The sequence below is a fragment of the Hemicordylus capensis genome, chromosome 12 (assembly GCF_027244095.1).
Source record: "Hemicordylus capensis ecotype Gifberg chromosome 12, rHemCap1.1.pri, whole genome shotgun sequence".
Taxonomy (NCBI): domain Eukaryota; kingdom Metazoa; phylum Chordata; class Lepidosauria; order Squamata; family Cordylidae; genus Hemicordylus; species Hemicordylus capensis.
In genome coordinates, this window is record NC_069668.1 from 3,889,166 (window position 1) to 3,909,868 (window position 20,703).

The window sequence follows — 20,703 nt, forward strand, 5'->3', positions numbered from 1 at the left end:
GGCCTCTTCTCCACTGCGCCTTCCAAGCGGAGGCTGAGCTCTAGACAAAGCTCTCGCAGAAGCGCAGGCTGGAACACGCCGGGTCCCGCGGGAGGCAGGAGGCAGATGTTCTCTCAGAAGCCAGAGACAGCCAGGCCTCTCCCAGAGACACCGAGTGGGACCCCCCCAAGAAACGGAGGACGAAAGCGACTCGCAACATCAAGAGCGCCCAGGTGAACCAGGATGGGAGAAGCAGCCCCCCGTGCTTCCATCCAGGCAAGCGGCAGCCAGAGGAACAGGTTGAACCTGCCGGTTGCTGGAGCCGCCGGCATGGCCTTTATGCCACCCCAGACCCCGTCCTGAGACTCCAGGAGGGCCCAGGGACCCCCCTGCTCCAGGCACAAGCTCACGGAGGACCCTCTTGCAATTCCAGTCCAAGGAAAACCAAGTGCTCAGTAGGCTCGGCCTGCTTCCGGCCCCAGAGAGGTCACCAATGCAACCCACACGGTTGGGCTGGACTCTTGGCAGCCCCAAGGACGACAACCTTTACAAAGCAAAGCAAAGCGCACACACACACACACACACACACACACACACACACACACACACACACACCCTCTACCTTATGCCACTATAATCGAGGTGTTGGGGGAGCTACTTTCCAGTACAGATTTAGTTCTCCAGGGACCAGCTAGACTGAACCCGTGCATGCCCAGCAAATTCTCTACCACTGGACTACAGCCCCATCCCCAGGACCATCGGAAGCGGCCTTATACGGAGTCAGGCCTTTGGTCCGTCTAGCTCAGTGTGACCTACACTGACTGGCAGCAGCTGCTCCAAAGTTTCAGGGCAGGAGCGTCTCTCAGCCCTACCTGGAGACACTGCCAGGCTGTGAACCTTGAGCCTTCTGCGTGCCAAGGAGAGGCTCCGACACGTTCCCCCTGCCCCGCAAAGGCACCTCTTGGAAGCAAGGGGCTCTTCTGTCTCACTAGGCAGACCCTAACCCCTGCTCACTGGGCAAAGAGGCGCCTTTTCATGTGGCAATTCCCTTTATTGAGCAGGGGGAGAGCAACTGGCCCTCTCCAGCCCCAGCACAGCATCCCTTCGGAGACTGCTGCTGGTGTCTATCTCAGGTTTCTTTTTCGCTTGTGAGCCCTTTGGGGACAGGGAGCCCTCTTATTTATGATTATTATTTCTCTGCGTAAACCGTCCTGAGCCGTTTTTGGGTGGGCAGCGTAGAAATCAAACACATGATAATAAAAATGATAATAATAATAAAACAAGAAGAAGAAGTCCAGTTCCCTTGGCTGGGAAGATCCAGCCCCTGCTGAGAGCATCTCTGGTGCCCTGGGAGGAAATTCTCTCTCTGCACTTAGACCTTGGCAGCAGAGGGCGGGGGGGGGGGAGAGAAATGCCACCCCGGTGGGGCACCCGCCCCTTCTTCTGGCACGCCACCTGCAAGCCGGCAACATGAAAGGCCTCCCTCCCCATCCCCGCCGGGCCTGGCCCAAAGCCACGAGCCGCCTGGCAGATGGCCCCGCTCAGGGACCACGCCCCGGTGCTTCCCAGAAGTGCCACCTTCCACAGGTGTCCCTGGCACTGCCCCACACCGCAACCCTCAGATCTGAGCGGCAGAAGCAGGGAAGGGGGAACACCGGGCGAGGCCTGGCCCTCCTGCGCTCGCCCGCCCAACTGCTGGGCAGACGCCCATCACAGGCAAAGGGGCAGCCCCGGCAGCTGGCAGAAGGCAAGGCCAGGCGGGCACCGAGAGCCCGGGTGGTGGTTGGAGCCGCTCCATCATCGGCACCCTGTGGGTCCTCTCCAGAGATCAGCTCCACCTTGTCTCCCCCCAAACGCCCTCCTCCTCATCATCTTCAGAGAGGGCACTGGCCAGCCTGGCCTTGCTCCTTAGCAGGATACGTCCCCCGCTCCAAATGGTGGGGAGAGGGCCCCAAGTGTCCTTCGGTGACCAAGCTTCACAAGCCACAATATGGATGCAACAGATGCCAATCGACAAAATATATCCGGGGGCATAAGAACAGAAGAACAGCCCTGCGGGATCAGGCCCAAGAAGGCCCATCTAGTCCAGCATCCTGTTTCGCACAGTGGCCCACCAGATGCCACTGGAAGCCACAGGCAGGAGCTGAAAGGGGCATGCCCTCTCTCCTGCTGTTCTTCCCCTGCAACTGGAACTCAGAGGCATCCTGCCTTTGAGGCTGGAGGTGGCCTGTAGCCCACCAACTAGTAGCCCTTGATAGACCTCTCCTCCATGAAGTTCTCCAATCCCCTCTTCAAGCCATCCAGGTTGTTGGCTGTCACCACATCTTGTGGCAGAGAGTTCCACAAATTGACTATGCACTGTGTGGAAAAGAAAGCTGCCTTATACTGAGTCAGACCCTTGGTCCATCCTGCTCTGTACTGCCTACACTGACAGGCAGCAGCTTCTCAAAGGTTGCGAGTAGGAGACTTTCCCAGCCCTACCTGCAGTCAGGGACTGAACCGGGGACCTTCTGCGTGCAAAGCAGATGCTCTGCCATGGAGCCGCAACCCCATCCTCTAAAGCCGGCCCACACCACTTCGGCCCTCCTGCAGACGCTAAGACCACAGTGCTCGGTCACCCATCCAAATGCAAACCGGGGTGGACTCCGCTTAGCAAAAGGGACCACCCATGCTTGCTACTGTGAGTCCAGCAACTGGCAGCTCTGGGCCCAAAACAAGCACCTCTCTTCGGCAACTTGGAGGCCAGGGAGGAAGCAAGGACTTCCTTCTAACGGGTCTCCTAGTGGCGGATTCCAGATCACACGCACACCTAGGCGGGACCACACAGCACCTCTACGCATTCTCAGATCCATGGATGTGTGTGTGTACACACGTACATACTTTTCCTTTACCAGAGCTGGGCAAGAACACAAGGACTGGAGGCAGCCTCCTGACCGGCCTCTGCCACAGACCCCACGAGTGGCCTTGGGCAAATCCTCTGCCTCACCGTGAGAGCAGCAACCTCTCAAGCTTAGCTGCGCTGGGTGCCCTGCTCTGGTTCCGCTTCTCCTCTCCGAGGCACACCAAAGGCACACGCCGACTCAGCCCAGGGAAGACCCTTCCCCTGTTGTCCTTCTATCAATGGGGACATTTCTCCCTGTGCCAGCTCTTGGCCCCTTCCTCCCCTCTTTCCCAAAAGGCAGGGCTTCTCTGGACCAGAGGAGAACCAGCACACAAGAGCTGACACTACAGTACAGCACGGAAGACAGACAAGTTTCCAGATGCCTTCGGAACCTCCCTCCACCAGGGCACCCCCCACTTCCCCAGAGCCTGTGTGTCTCGGTGTGTGTGTCCTCCTTGCTCTCTGGCCTCCTCAACAAGCCTGTGGCAGGGGAGATTCCAGCGCTTGAGGCACCAGCACAAATCACCTGGAAAGGAGGGAGGGAGGGGGAGTGGAATGGAAAGGATTATTCATCGGAGGGGCGGAGAAGGGTAGAGCGGAGAAGGGGAGACGGCCAAAACCAGCACACCACTGGGCGCTGAGCAGCTGGCCCGGCTGAGGAGAGCAGGGAGGCAAGCCCCAAAGGCAGCCCTGCTGTCACCCACGGCTGGGAAGCGGGCCCACGCCAGCATGCCCCCCCTGCCAGCCCCATAGCTCCCACCACCCCCACCCCCACTGCCTCGCTCAGCAGCTGGTTTATTCTTGGCTACTAGCCAAAGCGCTCTCTGAGAAAGGGACGGGAGTGTGTGTGTGTGTGTGTGTTCTTCCATGGCTGTGGAAAAGCTCTGGGGAGGGGAGGGAGAGAGTAAGCCCCCCAAACCAGTTGCTGAGGGGAGTCCAGGCTGGGATTGGAGAGGAGGCAAGACCTGCTCCCCTACCGACACAGGAAGCTCCCTCCTACCGAGTCAGGCCCTTGGTCCACCTAGCCCCGTCTTGTCTATACTGACTGGCAGCAGCTTCTCAGAGGTTCTGCATGCAAAGCAGAGGCTCCACCACTACGCTCCTGCCCAATCCCTTAGGAAGCTGCTGTCTACTGAGTCAGACCCTTGCTCCCATCTAGCTCAGGATTGTCTGCACTGACTGGCAGCAGCTTTTCCCAAGGCATCAGGAGGGGCTTCCCCAGCCCTAGCCAGAGATGATTCCAGGGGCTGAACCGGGGACCTTCTGCATGCCCAGTAGATGCTCTGCCACTGAGCTGCGGCCCCATCTCCTGACTTGGAGCCTTTGGGGCTGTTGCCAGCAGGTGATGAAAGAGGCCGTGGCTTCTGAACTCCCTCTGGCAACTTGGCAACCGTGCAGTGGCAAGCAAGGGCAGGCAGGCCGAGCAGCCGCCAGTCGAACCCGGCGCCCAGAGGCACCCGGGAACTGGCACGCTTGCTCCCAACTTTCTTTGGCCCTTGGCCAACATAACCCATCCAAGTTGGAGCAAATCCACGGGGCTTTTAAGAAAAAGAGGCGGGCAGCCTACAGTCCCTGAAGGCACCGCGGGGTGAGGTCTGGCGGGCAACACACCCGGACTGGCTGCCACCGCACAGCCCTGTAGCCACCAGCAGCCACCTGCATGGGGCTCAGCAGCGGACTGGGCTGAAGGTCAGAGTACTGGCAGCAACTGTGGCAGGGGGGAGCTGTTGTGTGGTCGTGTGTGTGTGTGTGTGTGAAGGTTCAGACGGCCTTGGCACAGCCAGATCTACTTTGTCACTCTTCAGTCGGGCTAAAAATATGGAGCGTCTGCTGTTCTTGGCCTTGAGTGCGTCCAGCAACTCCTGCAACCAGCTCCCCACCACCTGGGACAGAGCGTCCTCCTGCCCAAGGCCAGAGGGCTCACCTCTTCCCTGCCACGGCCCTCCCTGGCCCCCTTAACAAAGCAGCCAACTCCAGCCAGCAGATCAGCGAGGAGCCGATTCCCAAACGCGCAACTCTCGCCCATCCCCGCTCTGTCCTTCCCTCTCTCTCTTTCGGAACAGCTGGTTCCAACGCTCTCGAATTCCTCAAACAGCACCAACCTCCGCGGTTGAAATAACACAGCCAGGATTTATTGGTTCTCTCTCGCCTCCCCTCCACTTTTCCATTTCTTTCAGCGAATGATTTCCCTTTAAAAAAAAAAAATCTAAAATAAATTACAGAATTAAATAAATTTGGGACAAATCCTCTCCTGTCCCCCTTCCCAAAGTAGGACATTAAAAACAGGCAACTGGATTTTGGCAACCGAGAGACCCAAACCGCAATGCAAGGGAAAATAGGTACATTGTACAAAGGGGAGAAGAGATCACGCCAAAGGGGGTCTCTTTGGGGTCCCTAGGCACAGGCAGAGTAAAACGTTCTTCTCTCACTCACTCCTGAAATCTTTCTCCTGCCTCCCACCCAACCTCCACGGCAACTCCTCGCCAGACCAGCGGTTACCCACAGGTCTGCGAAGTCAAGGCAGCATTCTTTAGCCTGCAAGAGAGGTCCCGTTTCAGACGTGCGTTGGGTTGTCCAGATAAGGGTCCGTTTTGGTCATGTGCAGCATCACCGCAGGGGCCTTGTAATGGCAGTGGGACCCAGTACAGCTCACCCCGCTGCAGGGTTTCCCCCTAGTCCTCACCCCCAGTTTCCTATTGCACAGGCTTTGCCAGGTCTGGAGAGTCTTGGAGCTCCACACCCAGACCCCGCTGGTGATGCCCACCACCAGGGACATGAAGATCTTGAGCATGAACACCGCAACGGTAGGCACGGAGGCCTCCAAGGAGCAATCCATGCCGCGCCGGCCGGGGAAGGCTGTGCACCCGTGTTCCAGGGCCCGGAGGTGCCAGTAATCCATGTTCAGGCGCTCGTAGAAGTAGCAGACGATGACACAGGTGGCCGGGACGGTATAGAGGATGGAGAAGACCCCGATCTTGACCATGAGCTTCTCCAGCTTCTCCGTGTTGGTGCCGCCCGTCTTCATGATCTTGCGGATGTGGAAGAGGGCCACGAAGCCGGTCAGGATGAAGGAGGTGCCGATGACCAGGTAGCAGGAGAGCGGGACGAGGACGAAGCCCGTCAGGGCGTTGACGTCCATGCTGCCCACGTAGCACAGCCCCGTGAGCTCGTCCCCAGCCACCTTCCGCATGGTGAGGATGATGATGGTCTTCATGGCGGGCACACCCCAGGCGGCCATGTGGAAGTAGCTGCTGTGGGCCTCGATGGCTTCATGGCCCCACTTCTTGCCAGCGGCCAGGAACCAGGTCAGGGTCAGGATGACCCACCAGAGGGAGCTAGCCATGCCGAAGTAGTAGAGGACGAGGAAGACGATGGTGCAGCCGGTGCTCTCCAGGCCCTCCTGGATGACGTAGAGCTCCCCGTTCTCCCGGTCACAGGCGATGTTCTCCACCCCGGCCACTGAGCGGATGATGAAGGCCACTGAGTAGATGTTGTAGCACATGGAGAGGAAGATGATGGGCCGCTCCGGGTACTGGAAGCGGTGGGGCTCCAGCAGGAAGGTGAGGACGGTGAAGGAGGTGGAGACGAAGCAGAGGGTGGCCCACACGGCCATCCAGATGAAGGCAAAGTCCTTGTCCCGCTGGGACCAGTAGACATCCACACCGGGTGAGCAGCGGGGCACGCAGGAGAGGCTCTTGGCCACGTACTGGAACTTCTGAGTGTTCTCACAGGTGGCGGCGGCAGTGCCCGGTTGGACGTGCGTCCCGGGGGCCGGGGCTGCGCCGGGGGGCCGCGGGGCCACAGGCAGCATGCCCTGTCCGCGGCGGGGCTCGGCGGTGGTGGCGTTCTCGGGGGCCTCCATGCAGAGGGCGTGGGGGTCGTTGTGGGTGGGCAGGCGGGCGCAGTCGAGGGCCTCGGGCCAGCCGAAGTGGAAGTGCTCCATGATGGGGGCGCAGCGCTGGCGGGCCGCCTCGCACATGGGCCGGCAGGCGGGGATGCTGCTGGAGACCTGCTCGGTGCACATGGGCGCGTAGAGCGAGCAGAGGAAGAAGCGCAGGTGCCCGTGGCAGCCGTAGGCCACCAGCGGCGCGAACTCGTGCAGCTTCAGCGCCGCCTCGCGCTGGTGCTCGTGGCCCAGCAGGTTGGGCATGCGGGTCAGGTTGTAGCCGATGCCCTGGCACATGGGGATGGCGATGGGCTGGCAGCGCCCGCTGCCGCCCGCTTCGTACGCGCCGGCGGCGCCCAGGCCGATGCCCAGCAGCTCCAGCGCCCGCCCGGCCGCCCCCAGCTGCAGCAGCAGGAGCCCCAGCAAGGCGGCCTGGGCCATGCCTCGCCGCGCCGACCCACCTGCTGCTGCCCCGCCGGCCGCTGCCGCCGCTAACTACGCCTCCGTCGCCACCGCATGGCGCGCCCCCGTCGCGGGGATGGCGGCAGTGGCTGCAGCCGCCTCCTCCTCCTCGACCGGCGCTCGGCTGCTGCTGCTGCTCGCGGGCGCCGCCGCAGCCCGCTTACACCCCCGGGAGGCGGGCCCGACGCTGGCGGGACACACCCCGTGCGGGGCGGGGAACAGGGAAAGGAGGAGGTGGAGGCCGGGGCCGGCCCGCCCCTCACCGCCGCCCAGCTCCTCGGCCCCCCCACCCCGCGCGGGGTGCTGCTCACCCATCGCCCGCCCCGCTCCCCAGCGCCGCCGACGCTCTACAGATGCTCAGCGGCCTCCTTCTTCCTCGGCCTCTCTGGAGGCGGGGCCCGGCCGGGCGGGGGGCGCTGTGCAAAGACCTTCCGGGGCTGCCAGTGCCGATCCGGGGGAGCCGCCCGGGAGCTGGCAGGCAAGCGCGCAAGGAGGGGGACGCCCGCTTCTGCCCGGGAATGGAAAGGCGCCTCCGGCAGGATGGTGCGGGGGGGACGGGGACACAGAGGCGGGGGCTGCTGGCTGGCTCGCCCCCGAGGCGCCCCAAAGCACGCGCCCCATTGGGGGAGTGGGACATACACCTGAGTGGGGGGGATCTGCCTCTCCTCCCCCCCACCCCATCTTGGAGAGCTTGGCATTCTGGACGCGTGGGACGCTTCGGCGCGCGCTGCGAAAGCGCATCTCCATCTCGAATGTGTTTATCCCGATACAAACAGCGCTCCGGGCTTGTGTTGAAAAGCGGCGGGTGAACATCCCGCCTCCGATTCATTTCCTCCTGCCCCGTCCAAAAACGAATGGGGGAGGGGGGGGCTACGATCTCTGCCTTGGCGCAAGCCCCTCTTCCTCGCCCTGCAGCGGCCCGCCCGGCCCCCAACGCTCCCCCGAACTTGCTTTGCAAACATGCTCCCCCCACGTGCACCCGAACACAACAAATACAAATTTCTCTTTTCACACAAACACCCCTCTCAGCTCTTCCGGCCCGGGGCCCTCCTGGGAACCCTTAGAGAGCAAGCCAAGGGGGTTCTCTCTCCTCCTCTCCCTGTTTGGACACCCCCACTTTTAAAAAATTGACGCCACGCAAAAATAAGAAAGCACGAACACGGCAGCAGGAGGCCAAAGATCATTTCGGAAGGCATGTTGAATGCATTGGGGGATCCTTAGAAAGGGCTTTGAAGATGAAGCACTCTCTGTTAGGTGTTGGGGTTATTAGGGAAGTGGCACACGTAGGCAAAGGTACCAGGGAGGTGGTGGTGGTGGGATGTTCTGCTCAGCAAAAGCCGGTAATAAACAGAATATTTAAACACCAGGCTGCTGCCAACAGGCTCACCCCCTCCCGCCCGTCAGGGAGTGGGGGGAGCCTCTGCAGAACCCCTGGCACTCCGAGGCCAACTCTGCCCAATCTAGGCTGTGGTGCTGCCGCCAAAGACCGGCAGCCACCTGACTCTTCTCTGAAGCCAGCCCGCCAGCCCACACCCAGCAGGGACCAGAGAAGGTGATCTACCCTCTAGACACAATTTTTTGTGGCTGGGTATGCTGGAAGTTGTAGTTCAGCAACATCTGGAGGGCCGCAGTTTGGGGATGCCTGCTCTAGCGTGAAGGAAGGGGCCTTCAGTTCCAGGGATTCAAAGGCCCTGTTCAGGGGACTCTCTGCTAACCTGACGAGGCAGCCGGCTGCAGACAAACGTCTCTCTGTATCCCTGGCCGGTAGAACCCACTGCCACTGGAGGCCGCTATGCCAACCAGCCCCAAAAGCAGAGCTGTGTGACTTTAGTCCTCTTGCAGATGTTGGACTACAACTACCCCGCTCCTCGCCCTCTGGTTCCTTTACTATGAGCAGCTGTGACGGGGGTGATGGGAGCAGCAGCCTTCGCTGTAAGAGGGCATCCGAGACGCTGTTGACCACAGCTCCAAGCATCCCTAGATGCAGTGGGCTTTGGTTGAGGATGCTGGGAGTTGTAGTCAAGAACATCCGGGGTATCCTGTAAGAGGGCACACTGGATGGGAGCTATAGTCTGGCTCTCCAAATCCAGGGGCCCTATTTGCAGATGATGTCAACTGGCTGGAAAATCATTTCCGAGCAGAAGAGTGACTGCCCGTTTTGCTTCTACAAGGGCTGGCACTTAGCTTCTTTCTTTTACTAAATGGAGGCTGGAATCCAGGCGGGCGAAGCAATCTGGGTGAGATGCTTAGGATCCAGGTGAAACCCAGAATTGGGGGGGGGGGCGTGGCAACTCTCCTCTAGAGATGAACGGCGGCATGCTGTATTTGTCGATGGCCAGGCCTCTGTTTTTAAACTGCTGGAAACTGTTTTGAATTGTTTTAAATGTTTGCCCTGGTTTTCCAGGGTTTTCAGCTGTTTGAATGTTTAATTGGTTTTATTCTGTGTTTATAGTTTTGATTTTAATTGTTTAACTGGTTTTAATTGATTTTATTCGGTTGTAAACCGCCCTGAGCCCTTCTGGAAGGGCGGTATACAAATCAAATCAATCAATCAATCTTATTAATAATAATAATAATAATAATAATAATAATAATAATAATAATGGGCCACAGAAATCACCATCAGCCAATTACAAAAAGCAACTTTACTGGGAACAGCCTATATTCTGCGACGATATCTATAATAATAACAGCAACAACACTGACAATAAAATTCTGGCATCCCAGGTCCTTGGGAAGGACTCGATGTCTGGATAAAACAAACCAGTCAATAACACCTGCCTGACTGTGTAAACAACAACAATTTAGAAGCTTGCCCGTTTCTCCTGTGGCCACCCTTCCCTAACGATGGCAACAGCAGCATTTTTTAAAATAGGGCTGGCCTCTGCAGATTAAGGCAGGCCTTTTCTGCCTTCTGGATTCCAGCTCCACAGATTAGGGGTTAGGTGCAAGGCAGTCCAGGTGTGCACCCTGCCGCTCTTAAGGCCATACACACCGGTGGGTGGCTGGCCTCAGGGTAGCACCTCGGCCCCCAGATGAACGTCCTGCAGGGCCCAGGAAAATGGGGCACCTCCCCACACCCGAGCATGCCTTGTGAGAGTCTGGCACTGACAGCCCCTGCTTTTCCCTTGGGGTGCAACTGACAGCTTAATCAAAGGCAGCAGCTGTGCTCTGCACGGAAGCAGCATATTTATAAGCAGAAGACAAAGAGCGTTTGACCAGGCATGCCCCACCTGGCTGTTCCCAAGGCGCTGTGGGAAAGGGAACAGCTTCCCTCTCCCAGGAGGAAAGGAGGAGACAGGGCAGGGGACGGGGCAGGCAGGGAAGGAGGCACCCTCGGGGGCTATACGGTGGCCATTTTGGAGAAATAAGCAGGCAGGGGCATGTGGCACACACACAACCACGTCCCACTCTGCACTAGACGAAAAAGACATCCTATACAGTGGAGACGGCAGATACAGGCATGACACTAGATCTCAAAGTCACCAACAAAATTGACTGGGGGCAAATTCAGCTCACAGGAAAGGACATAAGAACACAGAAAGCTGCCGTTTACTGAGTCAGACCCCTGGTCCATCTAACTCAGGATTGTCTGCACGGACTGGCAGCGCCTTCTCCAAGGTTGCAGGCAGGAGTCTCTCTCAGCCCTATCATGGATATGCTGCCAGGGAGGGAACTTGGAACCTTCTGCGTGAATAGCAAAGGCTCCAGCACAAGAGTTAAAGGGAATATTGGCTAAAGGGCATATATTTCAGCAGACGGCGCTCACATGCGATCACCCATCCAAACAGAAACCATGGCAAATCCTGCTTAGCAAAGGGGGACAGCTCATGCTTACACAAGACCAGCTCTCCACTTCACATGACACACAGTTAACCTGTGGAAGCTGCTGCCACAGGAAGAGGCCATGGACCCTGCCTAAGATTGTGGCTGGGGACGGGATTTGTAGTCCCACACAAAGAGCGTAAAGGGATCTGAAACTAAGAATCCAAAACAAAGCCCAAGAGATCGAATTATACAATTAGGAAAAAAGAACATAAAATAATGAATATGTGTAAATGTAAACTATACTGAAAATTATAGTCATATAAACAAGGTAATGTATATGGACCACGCGAGGGGAGAAGGCTAACAAAACATGCAGTACACTAAACAACAATGAATCAAAAAGGAGAAGTATGTCGTCCAGAACGACAGCACCCTGGTGATAAAAGCTGTTTCGAACTACTTTTTCTTGTTCATATGAGTCCAGATTAGACAATGATACAGTTTTTTCTAATTGGATCTGTCGGGTTGTGTTTTGGGAACTGTAATTCAGCAACATCTGGAGTGCCCAAGCTGGCCTACAGTTGGAGCAAACCAATTCACGGAGGAGGAAAAGTCGATCAACAGCCATCTCCCCAAGTAGCCCCAAACAGAACCCCCATATTCAGAGGTGGTATACTTCTGAATACCTGAGCCTGAGGGGCACACTTCTTAGCGGGATCTAGTGAGCAGGGCTACCAGCTGCTGGGAACAGGATCCTGGGCTAGATGGGTCCATTTTGGCCTCATCCAGCAAGGCATGATTTTGGATCGCTCAGTCTGTATTTATTAGCCAAAAATGCTGTGAATACACATGCCCCTATTTCCACTCCCCTCAACCCATGCTTGGGCACTGCCGACTTCCAGGGATCTCGCTAACTGGTAAAGAGGCGAGCCACGGTACCGCTAATTGCTAACGAGACTAATTGGTAACGAGGTGAGCCACAGTACTGCTCCAAAAGCAGTCCGGAATGGAGGCTTGCAGACTACTCCTTATCTCAAAAGTTTCAACGAGATATTATAGAAATCCTGTAAGCTGAGTTTGATCCCCAAAGCCGCCAGGAGGCCGGGCCGCTAACAGCGAGCAGCTTGCAAAATTCCCACGGCAGAAAAGCAAGAGGCCTGTTGGCGAGACGGAGGCTGCTGCTTCTGTCCCACACTTCACGTCAAAAAAAGTGCCACAAAATTAAGCAGACGTCCCTTGGGGAAAGGAGAATTCTTCCCCGGCCTGCCTACAATTTGTTATAGTCACACTGACGGGAGTAAGAATTCCCCCTCAAGGCCCATTTGGGAGCAGAAATGCTTGAGAGCAGAACGCATCTCCAAAGGGTTACCCTGGGCAAATGCTGCCCATGTTGGGACGAGGCCAAAGAAACGACAGAGATGCCTCAGTTTCCAGACGAATCGTGGGGAGGGTCAGTCCGGACCAAAAACACATGCGGAAGTGGATAAAACAAGTTCTCACAACCCAAAACATGGAAGTCCAGACGCGGGAGGCGACGGACAACGAAAAAAGTTGCACAATCCCGCACAGAACACTCTCTGGGACACGGAAAGTGTCATCTTTCTACATGCACAGTATACACGCGCAGGGCAGCAGCCGAGAACAGGAGGAGGAAGCCAAATGGCAGAGCTCCCAGTTCCATGAATGCTGTCCAGAAAATCCAGACAATTGGGATCCAGAAAACTGAGCTCTCCCTGTACAGTCCGGCTACGTTGATGGATGATGACTGTTGTCACAGATTGTGCTGTGCAGGGGTGAAGAAATGCTGGCTCCGTTTATCGGCCAGACAAAACACTTTACTCGTCAAACTATGTCGGCACCTTGCTCATCAGGCCTTTTTTCACTCATCGTACAAAGCAAGAACAGCATCCGAGATGTTTATTATTTTTTTAAGAGTTTGAAGGGCAAACGCCTGGCAGAAAAGAAATGTCTTCAATAAAGATTTAAAGGCTGAAAGGAAGGAGGCAGACCAAATCTGGGGTGGGTGGAAAGGGAATTCCAGAGTGAAGGGGCGGCAACAGCGAAAGCCCTAGTGCGATGGACCTCTCTGAGACCGAGAGGAGGGCAACCTGAGAAGATCCCACAGGACGGGACAGCCGGGAGAGGCGTTTCCTGCAGGTAAACCGGCGCTGGGCCCTGGAGTCTCGCAGCAAATCAACGCAGTCGGAGCAGGGAGCAAGACCCTGGAGCAGGTCCCCTGAACGGTGAGCCCTTGCGACATCCGGAACGTCTGCCAGCCAGCTAGGGGGAAATAAGCAGAGCACTGCGTTTCCTCTCTCTGGTCAGAGCTGCCGTGAAACGGATCTGGCGGCAGGCTCCGGACAGACAAAAGCACAAGTCCCCATCCTCACGCAACGCCTCATCAACGGATGGAATTCGCTGCCACAGGACGTGGCGGTGCCAAAGGCGGCTAGACCCATTCAGGCTCTGTCAGTGGCTATTAGCGATGGTGACTGAAGAGAGCCAGCATCTTCAATGGGAGCCTGATTCTGAATACCAGGACTGGGGGGCGGGGACGGAAAACAGCAGGGGAGACCTAGTGCCTTCACCACCTGCTTGTGAGCTTCTCCAAAGTCCTATTCCAACAGCAAGTTCAACACCCATACAAACAGTTGATTCACACGTTATGTAGAACGTGCACGTCCTGTCTGTACCATGAATTGGAGGGGCCTGTATCCAGGCTCACTTTTGTAATGCACGCAGTACAGTCATTCACACAAGCACAGGTACAAGTGTACAGTCCTCTGTACACTTGTACAACATAATGTCCGAATAGGGCTAGAGGCACTGGTCTAATCCTGTTTGGAGACAGGAGGCTAGGCTAACAGAAGAACAGCCTTGCTGGATCAGGCCCAAGGAGCCACATCTAGTCCAGCATCCTGTTCACACAGTGGCCCACCAGATGCCACTGGAAGCCACATACAGGAGTTGAAGGCAGGCCCTCTCTCCTGCTGTTGCTCCCCTGCAACTAGGATTCAGAGGCACTCTGCTGCTGAGCCTGGAGATGGCCTATGGCCATCAGGTCTAGTAGCCACGGATTAGGGTTGCCAGATTCTGGCTCTCCAAATCCGGGTATCTAATTAGCATATGATGTAAATTGGCTGGAAAATGATTTCTGAGCAGAAGAGTGACTGCCCCTTTTGCTCCTGGAGGGGAATCTCTTGCAATGCTCACATTTCTAGTCTCCCATTCAAATCTAAACCAGGGCGGACCCTGCTTAGCTAAGGGGACAAGTCATGCTTGCGACCACGAGAGTCGGTAGCTTTCAATTCCTGCCCCATTCCTCTCGGGGTTTTCTTCCCTGACTGTCCTGCCGCAAAATTCTCCTGGAATTCAGGGGGTTTGATTTTGCTTTTGTTTTGCAAGCGCTGGCACAAGCTGCTGTTTTTTGTGACTGGTGTGACCTCCCCATTTGGGGCTGGTCGGGGCCGGATTACGACATGCCGAGGCCCTAAACTAGGTCAAGCTTAAAAGGCCCCCAGAACATCACAAACACATTGGACTATCCCAACAAAGAGGACAAGGAACAGAGAAAGAATAAAGCTTTGTTTTTGCTTGGCAAAGCGGCGAGGAAAAAGTAACCCTTCTAAGCAAGAGTTGTCCTGTAATAAGGCTCTCTGCAGTGGAAATGCCACTACATGAAAATACACAACAAAAACTTGAAATTTAGTCTACATTTAGATGGGCCGAAGGTCTCACTCGGATTAAGACCGCTTCCAAATTCGATTCTTGGCATATCCAGTTAAGGAGGATCTCAGGTGGTAGTGCTGGAAAATATCGGTACTGTCTACCCACCAAGGGATCCGCGGTCCCTAGAAATGACAGGGCTGCTGATATTAAATACCCAGGGAGACAATCCTTTAATTCTCTTTAGGATTTCTACCCAAAATGTTTGGGGAATCTCAGAAATAAGCATTGTAGTGTCGTGGTTAGAGTGCTGGACTAGGACTGGGGAGACCCGAGTTCAAATCCGCATTCGGCCAGGAGACTTGCTGGGTGACTCTGGGCCAGTCACTTCTCTCTCAGCCTAACCTACTTCACAGGGTTGTTGTGAGGAGAAACTTGTTTGTTAGATTTGATTTCTATACCGCCCTTCCAAAAATGGCTCAGGGCAGTTTACACAGAGAAATAATAAATAAATAAGATGGACTATGTAAAACTTGATGAAAGAGCAGAATATAAATGTTTTTTTAAAAAACAAAACACCTGCTTTGGATGCAGGAAGGCAGTGAGTATGAACTCTCCCCTTTGCTAAGCAGGGTCTGCCCTGGTTTGCATTTGAATGGGAGACTACATGTGAGCACTGGAAGATGCTCCCTTAGGGGATGGAGCCGCTCTGGGAAGAGCATCTAGGTTCCCAAGTTCCCTCCCTGGCAGCATCTCCAAGATCGGGCTGAGAGAGACTCCTGCCTGCAACCTTGGAGGAGCCGCTGCCAGTCTGGGTAGACAATCCTGAGCTAGATGGACCAAGGGTCCGATTCAGTCTATGGCAGCTTCCTATAACAGTGGTCTGCCCTTTTGCTCCCAGCTTTGTTCCCAGTCCCAACACCTGCGACAACCGCATCCTGCTGAGACAGTCCGGAGAGAGGAGAGTTAACAGCAAGGAGAAGTCGGGGAGTGGGGGGCATGGGGACACACGATGACAGGACACAACTAAAATAAATACATGACTTTTAATTGAATTTAGCTTTTAATATGCAAAACTGTTGCTCCTGGCCAAAGGCAGCAAGGCTCAGCCAAGAGTAATAGATGTGGCTTCCAGAGTCAAGGGGCACTCTGAAAACAACACACCGCCTGGGCTACCAGGCAGGGCACGCATCTTGCCAGTCGCACCTACCTACCTACACACACTCTTTGGGGTACCAGAGCTGGGGTACACTCATTAAATAATGTTGGGAACCACCTGCCACTGTGAGAAGAGCCCGGTCTCTCGCAAGCCAGAACGGCCCCTGAGCATCAGCAGGACTCACTTCGCCAGACCTGGAAGCCGCTCAGGGAAAGGCCAGAATCCTCTCGAAGGCGGGACAGATCACCTTTCTTTAGGGCCCTGGAAGGGGATCCAAGATCAATAGCCCGAAGAAAGGAGGCATACAACTCGAACGCAGAGCCTGCCCAGAACCCGCCGTTTGGGATGGAAGGGGCAGACACATGCACCGCTGCATCTCCGGAAGCCGGAAGACTGTGGCTCCTGGCACCCTTGCATGCTCCTCACTTCCTGCCTTGGGAGAGGGGCAGGGAAGGAGGAGAGCTCAGGAGGCCTCCTGACCAAGCCAGGCGCCAGAGTGAAGCAGCCAGAGGCGGAGGGCAGCCAGGCTCTCTCTGAAAACCTCGAGAGGAGGAGAGCCCCCCACAGCATGGAGCAGCAGACTGGTCCACAGCCTCACAGCTCTCAGAGTCAGCCAAGGCCTTCAGCAATCCCGCAGGAGCATGCAAGCCGAGGCTGGCATCTCTGCCTGCCTCTCCACCCCGCCAGCCTGGCCAATGAGAAGAGAGCTGGCTGCAGGCCAAGAAAGCAGAGCCGAGGCAGCCCAGAAAACGCCAGAGCAACCCGAGCGGATGGCAGCGGTGGGCTGGGGAAAGGCGGGGTGAGGAAGGGAGGGGTCTGCTGTGGAGAGCAGCGTGGTTGGAGGTTCAAATTCCCATTCAGCCACGAAACTCACTGGGGCAACTCTGGGCCAGCCACTTCTCTCTCAGTCTAACTAGCCTACCTCATAAGATGGTTGCGAGGATAAACATAAACATATCATTGGAACAATGATGCCCAGTCCTCTCTTAGGAACACAGGAAGCTGCCTTATACGGAGTCAGACCATTGATCCATCCAGCGCAGGACTGTGTATTAGCGGCTCTCCAGGGTTACAGGCAGGTATCTTGTCTCCCAGCCCTACCTGGAGATGCTGCCAGGGAGTGAACGGGGGACCTTCTGATGGCCCCATCCCCAAAGGGGAATATTTTACAGCACTCACGTGTAGTCCCCCATCCAAATGCAAACTAAGGTGGACCCTGCTTAGCAAAGGGGACAATCCATGCTCAAGACCAGCTCTGCTCCCCAGTTCTGGGCTGGCTACAGACTGTTCCCAAGAAAGTGTCCCTCTTTAATCGGTTGAGTTGCTATTGTAATCTCAAGGGGAGGGGGGAGGCTGGTTTGCTGCATGTTTTGATAGTCAACTGTTTTGGGCTATAAGCCACTTTGGATTATTTTTGAGATAAAGCAAGGGTCACATTCTGAAAATGGACGATGATGAGAATCGACTTCCTTTCTCCAGCTCCTGCCCTCACCCTGACATAAAGCTGGCTATTAAAAGACAGCGAAAGGAACAGGCAAGACCCACTGTTGTGGGTCAAGAATATGTCTCCTGACACTAGGGCTGCCATATTCTGGCTTACCAAATCCGAGTGCCTAATTTGCATATGATGTAAATTGGCTGGAAAATGATTTCTGAGCAGAAGAGTGATGACACAATTTGCTCCATAACTCCACTTCTATGAGAGCTGGAGCTTAGCTTTTTTCTTTTTAATGAAAGCTGACATCCGGGCAAATCTGGGTGGGCTAAGCAATCTGGGTGAGATGCTTAAAATCTAGGCGAAACCCGGACTTTCGAGGGGCACGGCAACTCTACCTGACACCCTTGCTGACCCAGCTTCACAGACACTGAACTAGGGAATGAGGGTTTTCTTGGCCAACCCAGCCCCAGATCAGCATCCAGGAGGTTCCCTCTAGCGCCCTGGGCAACCCAGCAATGACACGAGGGAGTCCTGTCACGCCAGCAATGTCTACTCTTGCTCCAGCCTGTGCCGAGCCCGGCAGCCCTCCCGTCTATGGGGAGGGAGCTCTTGCAGCCGTTATTAACTCGTCCAAATTGATCCTTGGGAAATAAATTTATCTTCCTCTGGAATCTTACAGAAATAGACGGCGAGCAAGGCCTGTGGGCTCAGGTTTCAAAGGCCTACCAGAGGCTGCTCCGTGCATGGGGCAAGCAAGCTTCTGGAGGCAGGATCGGGTGGGTGGGAGGAGAGCTGGAGGGAGCCCACAACAGGCAATTTTATCCCATCAGGCGTCTTAGTATCATGACGATCCTCTGCATGTGCAACAGAATGAGGTGGTAGAGTCCTGAAGCTGCAGACTATACCACTTCCAATTGCTAGTGTGGTAGTTGCGTTTCTGAACGCTCCCGATTGGAAAATCTTCCTAGGAGGGGGGGGAAGCACAACCGGAGGCAAAGTGGACTGGAGCCCTTCTTCTGGATGTGCTTTCACTAATTACATTATTTATTCTTTATTAATTATTAGGGGTTTTTCCCATTTAGGGGGTACCACTCCCCTCTTGTCTGAAATAATGCAGTCCACTCTCTGCCTCGGGACTCTACCACCGCCTGGGTGGACCAGGTCTCGGAGGAACTTACAATCACCACAGAGGAGAGCTGGCCTTGTGGTCGTAAGCATGACTTGTCCCCTTAGCTAAGCAGGGTCCGCCCTGGTTGCATATGAAAGGGAGACTAGAAGTGTGAGCACTGGAAGAGATTCCCCCTTAATGAGATGGGGCCGCTCTGGGAAGAGCAGAAAGTTCCCAGTTCCCTCTCTGGCTCCTCCAAGAGAGAGCTGGGAGAGAGACTCCTGCCTGCAACCTTGGAGAATCTGCTGCCAGTCTGTGAAGACAATACCAAGATAGATGGACCAGTGGTCTGACTCAGTATATGGCAACTTCCTATGTTCCTAAGTCCAGACTGAGCTGAGAACTTAGCTGGTTGTCCGTTTCATTAAGCCAGGCCTGCTCAGCTCCCCAGCTGTTTTTGGACAGTGGCCAGGGATGATGGGAGTTGCAGGCCAACATTTGCAGGAGGGCTGAAGTGGAGCAGCCCTGCATTAAGCTCTGCAGAACCCATTCGGGCTCTTCCGTCTGCACAACTTGGCTCCCTTAATTGAGCACAGTGTGAGCTTAAGGTAAGAGACACTTCCACACAATGACCCTGTAAGATGAGCTAGTATATTGTTATTCTTAAATTGCCAGAGGGCAGGGACGGTTAGCAAAGGCTGCCTAGCAAGCTCACAGCCCAGTGTAGATTTGTCGTCCTGTCCCGTGACTCGTGTTCACACCCACTAAGGTAAAGATTTCGACTCTGTGGCTGTCTTGGGTAGAATACAGGAGGGGTTGACCACTGCCTCCTCCCACGCAGTGTGAGATGATGCCTTTCAGCATCTTCCTAGATGGCTGCGGCCCGATGCCGGCGTTTCCCATAGTCTGGGGAACAGACCAGTGGGGATTCGAACTGGCAATCTTCTCTTTCCCCGCTGCGCCACTTAAGGTGACTTCTCCATTGCAGGAATCCAGACGGTCATTTTGCAGACAGAGCAAGAAAACAATCAGTGAAGCTGGAACATGGAGGGTTGTTGGACACCTCCGGGAGGCAGCTGAAGAGTATCTCCGTGCTACCCGAAACAGGCCTTAATTGCAGGAGGCCTGCAAGAGACCCAGCCCTGGAGAATCCAGCGGCCCCGCTGCCAGCTATGAACCCAAGCTGCTGTTATTTTTATGCCAGGGGCCGCGTTAAGCTCGCTGGCATTTCCTGCATGCACCAGCCTGGCACTGGGAAGGAAACCTGAGCCGGGGAGGACCACTTTGGAGGCCGGGCAATGGCACTCTCCGGGTATGGGGTGTTCTGCCTGCAGGCAGATGGCACAATACGGGCACCGTGGATGCTCCAGCACCGAGAACAGAAGTGCCAAAGAAGCGGGAGGAGAGCTGGGTTTCTGCTGGACAGTATGCATGGTTCCCTTTGCTCAGATGGGTCTGCCCTGGAGTGCATTTTGGGTGGGTGACCCCCAAATGTGAGCACCGTCTGCTGTAAGGTCCCCTTTGGGGATGGAACTGCTGTCGTAGCTCAGTGGTAAGTGGATCGGCTTTGCAGGCAGAAGGGCCGAACTCCCATCCCTGGCAGTATCCCCACGTAGGGCTGGGAAAGCCTCCTGCCTGCAACCTTGGCAGTCTCATCTGCTGCCAGTCAGTGCAGACGATGCTGAACTTGATGGACCAAGGGTCTGACTCAACAGATAGCAGCTTCCTAAGGGATGGCGCCGCAGGCAAGTGGTAGAGGACCTGCTTTGGCATGCAGAAGGTCCCAGGTTCAATCCCTGACAGCTCCTCCAGGCAGGGAGCTAAGAGATTCCTGCCTGAAACTTTGGAGAGCTGTTGCTACAGTAGACAATGCCAAGTTAGGCGGACCAATGGTCTGACACCATATAAAGTAGATTCCTGTGTTTAGGGTGGATACATTTCCACACTGCACGGCCAGTTTCTCGGCCTGGTCAGCTGCGGAACACTGAGCCTAATAAGATTAGACGGCCGCGACGCGTCTCATGTGGGCGGCCTTTGAAAGCTTCTTGGAAACTTCCACTAGCACTAAACGCAGCTGAGGGGTTGCTAACGACAGGAAATGCATCTTGCCAGTCCTTAAGAAGGGAGGTGCCGGTCCTTTTCTGGGCACAACTCAAAAGTGCCAGTAGTTGCACTGAGAGCCTGGCACAGCGCCCAGCCCGAGAAGGACTGCCTGCTCCCACTCGAGGTTCCCCATACAGTCTCCATCAGATGCCTATCTTAGGTTGCCCCCACTGTACAGGATTAAGAGAATGGTGGCCATGGAAGGACCTTCTCACCTGTTGGGTCCTGTCTATGGAACATCCCTCATGCAAGG

The 20,703-nt window shown here is 55.6% G+C and overlaps 1 protein-coding gene across 1 annotated transcript; it reads right to left on the reverse strand.

Annotated features, from left to right (window-relative positions):
* Positions 1 to 4,970: 4,970 nt before the first annotated feature.
* Positions 4,971 to 7,357, reverse strand: FZD9 (frizzled class receptor 9). The gene has a single exon (XM_053275593.1). It carries the CDS (start codon positions 7,185 to 7,187, stop codon positions 5,415 to 5,417), a length of 1,773 nt encoding a protein of 590 aa, XP_053131568.1. The 5' UTR covers positions 7,188 to 7,357; the 3' UTR covers positions 4,971 to 5,414.
* Positions 7,358 to 20,703: the final 13,346 nt, after the last annotated feature.

What these genes read in the sequence shown, in the direction of transcription:
- FZD9 (XM_053275593.1), bottom strand. Translation starts at nt 7,187, where the DNA reads ATGGCCCAGGCCGCCTTGCTGGGGCTCCTGCTGCTGCAGCTGGGGGCG.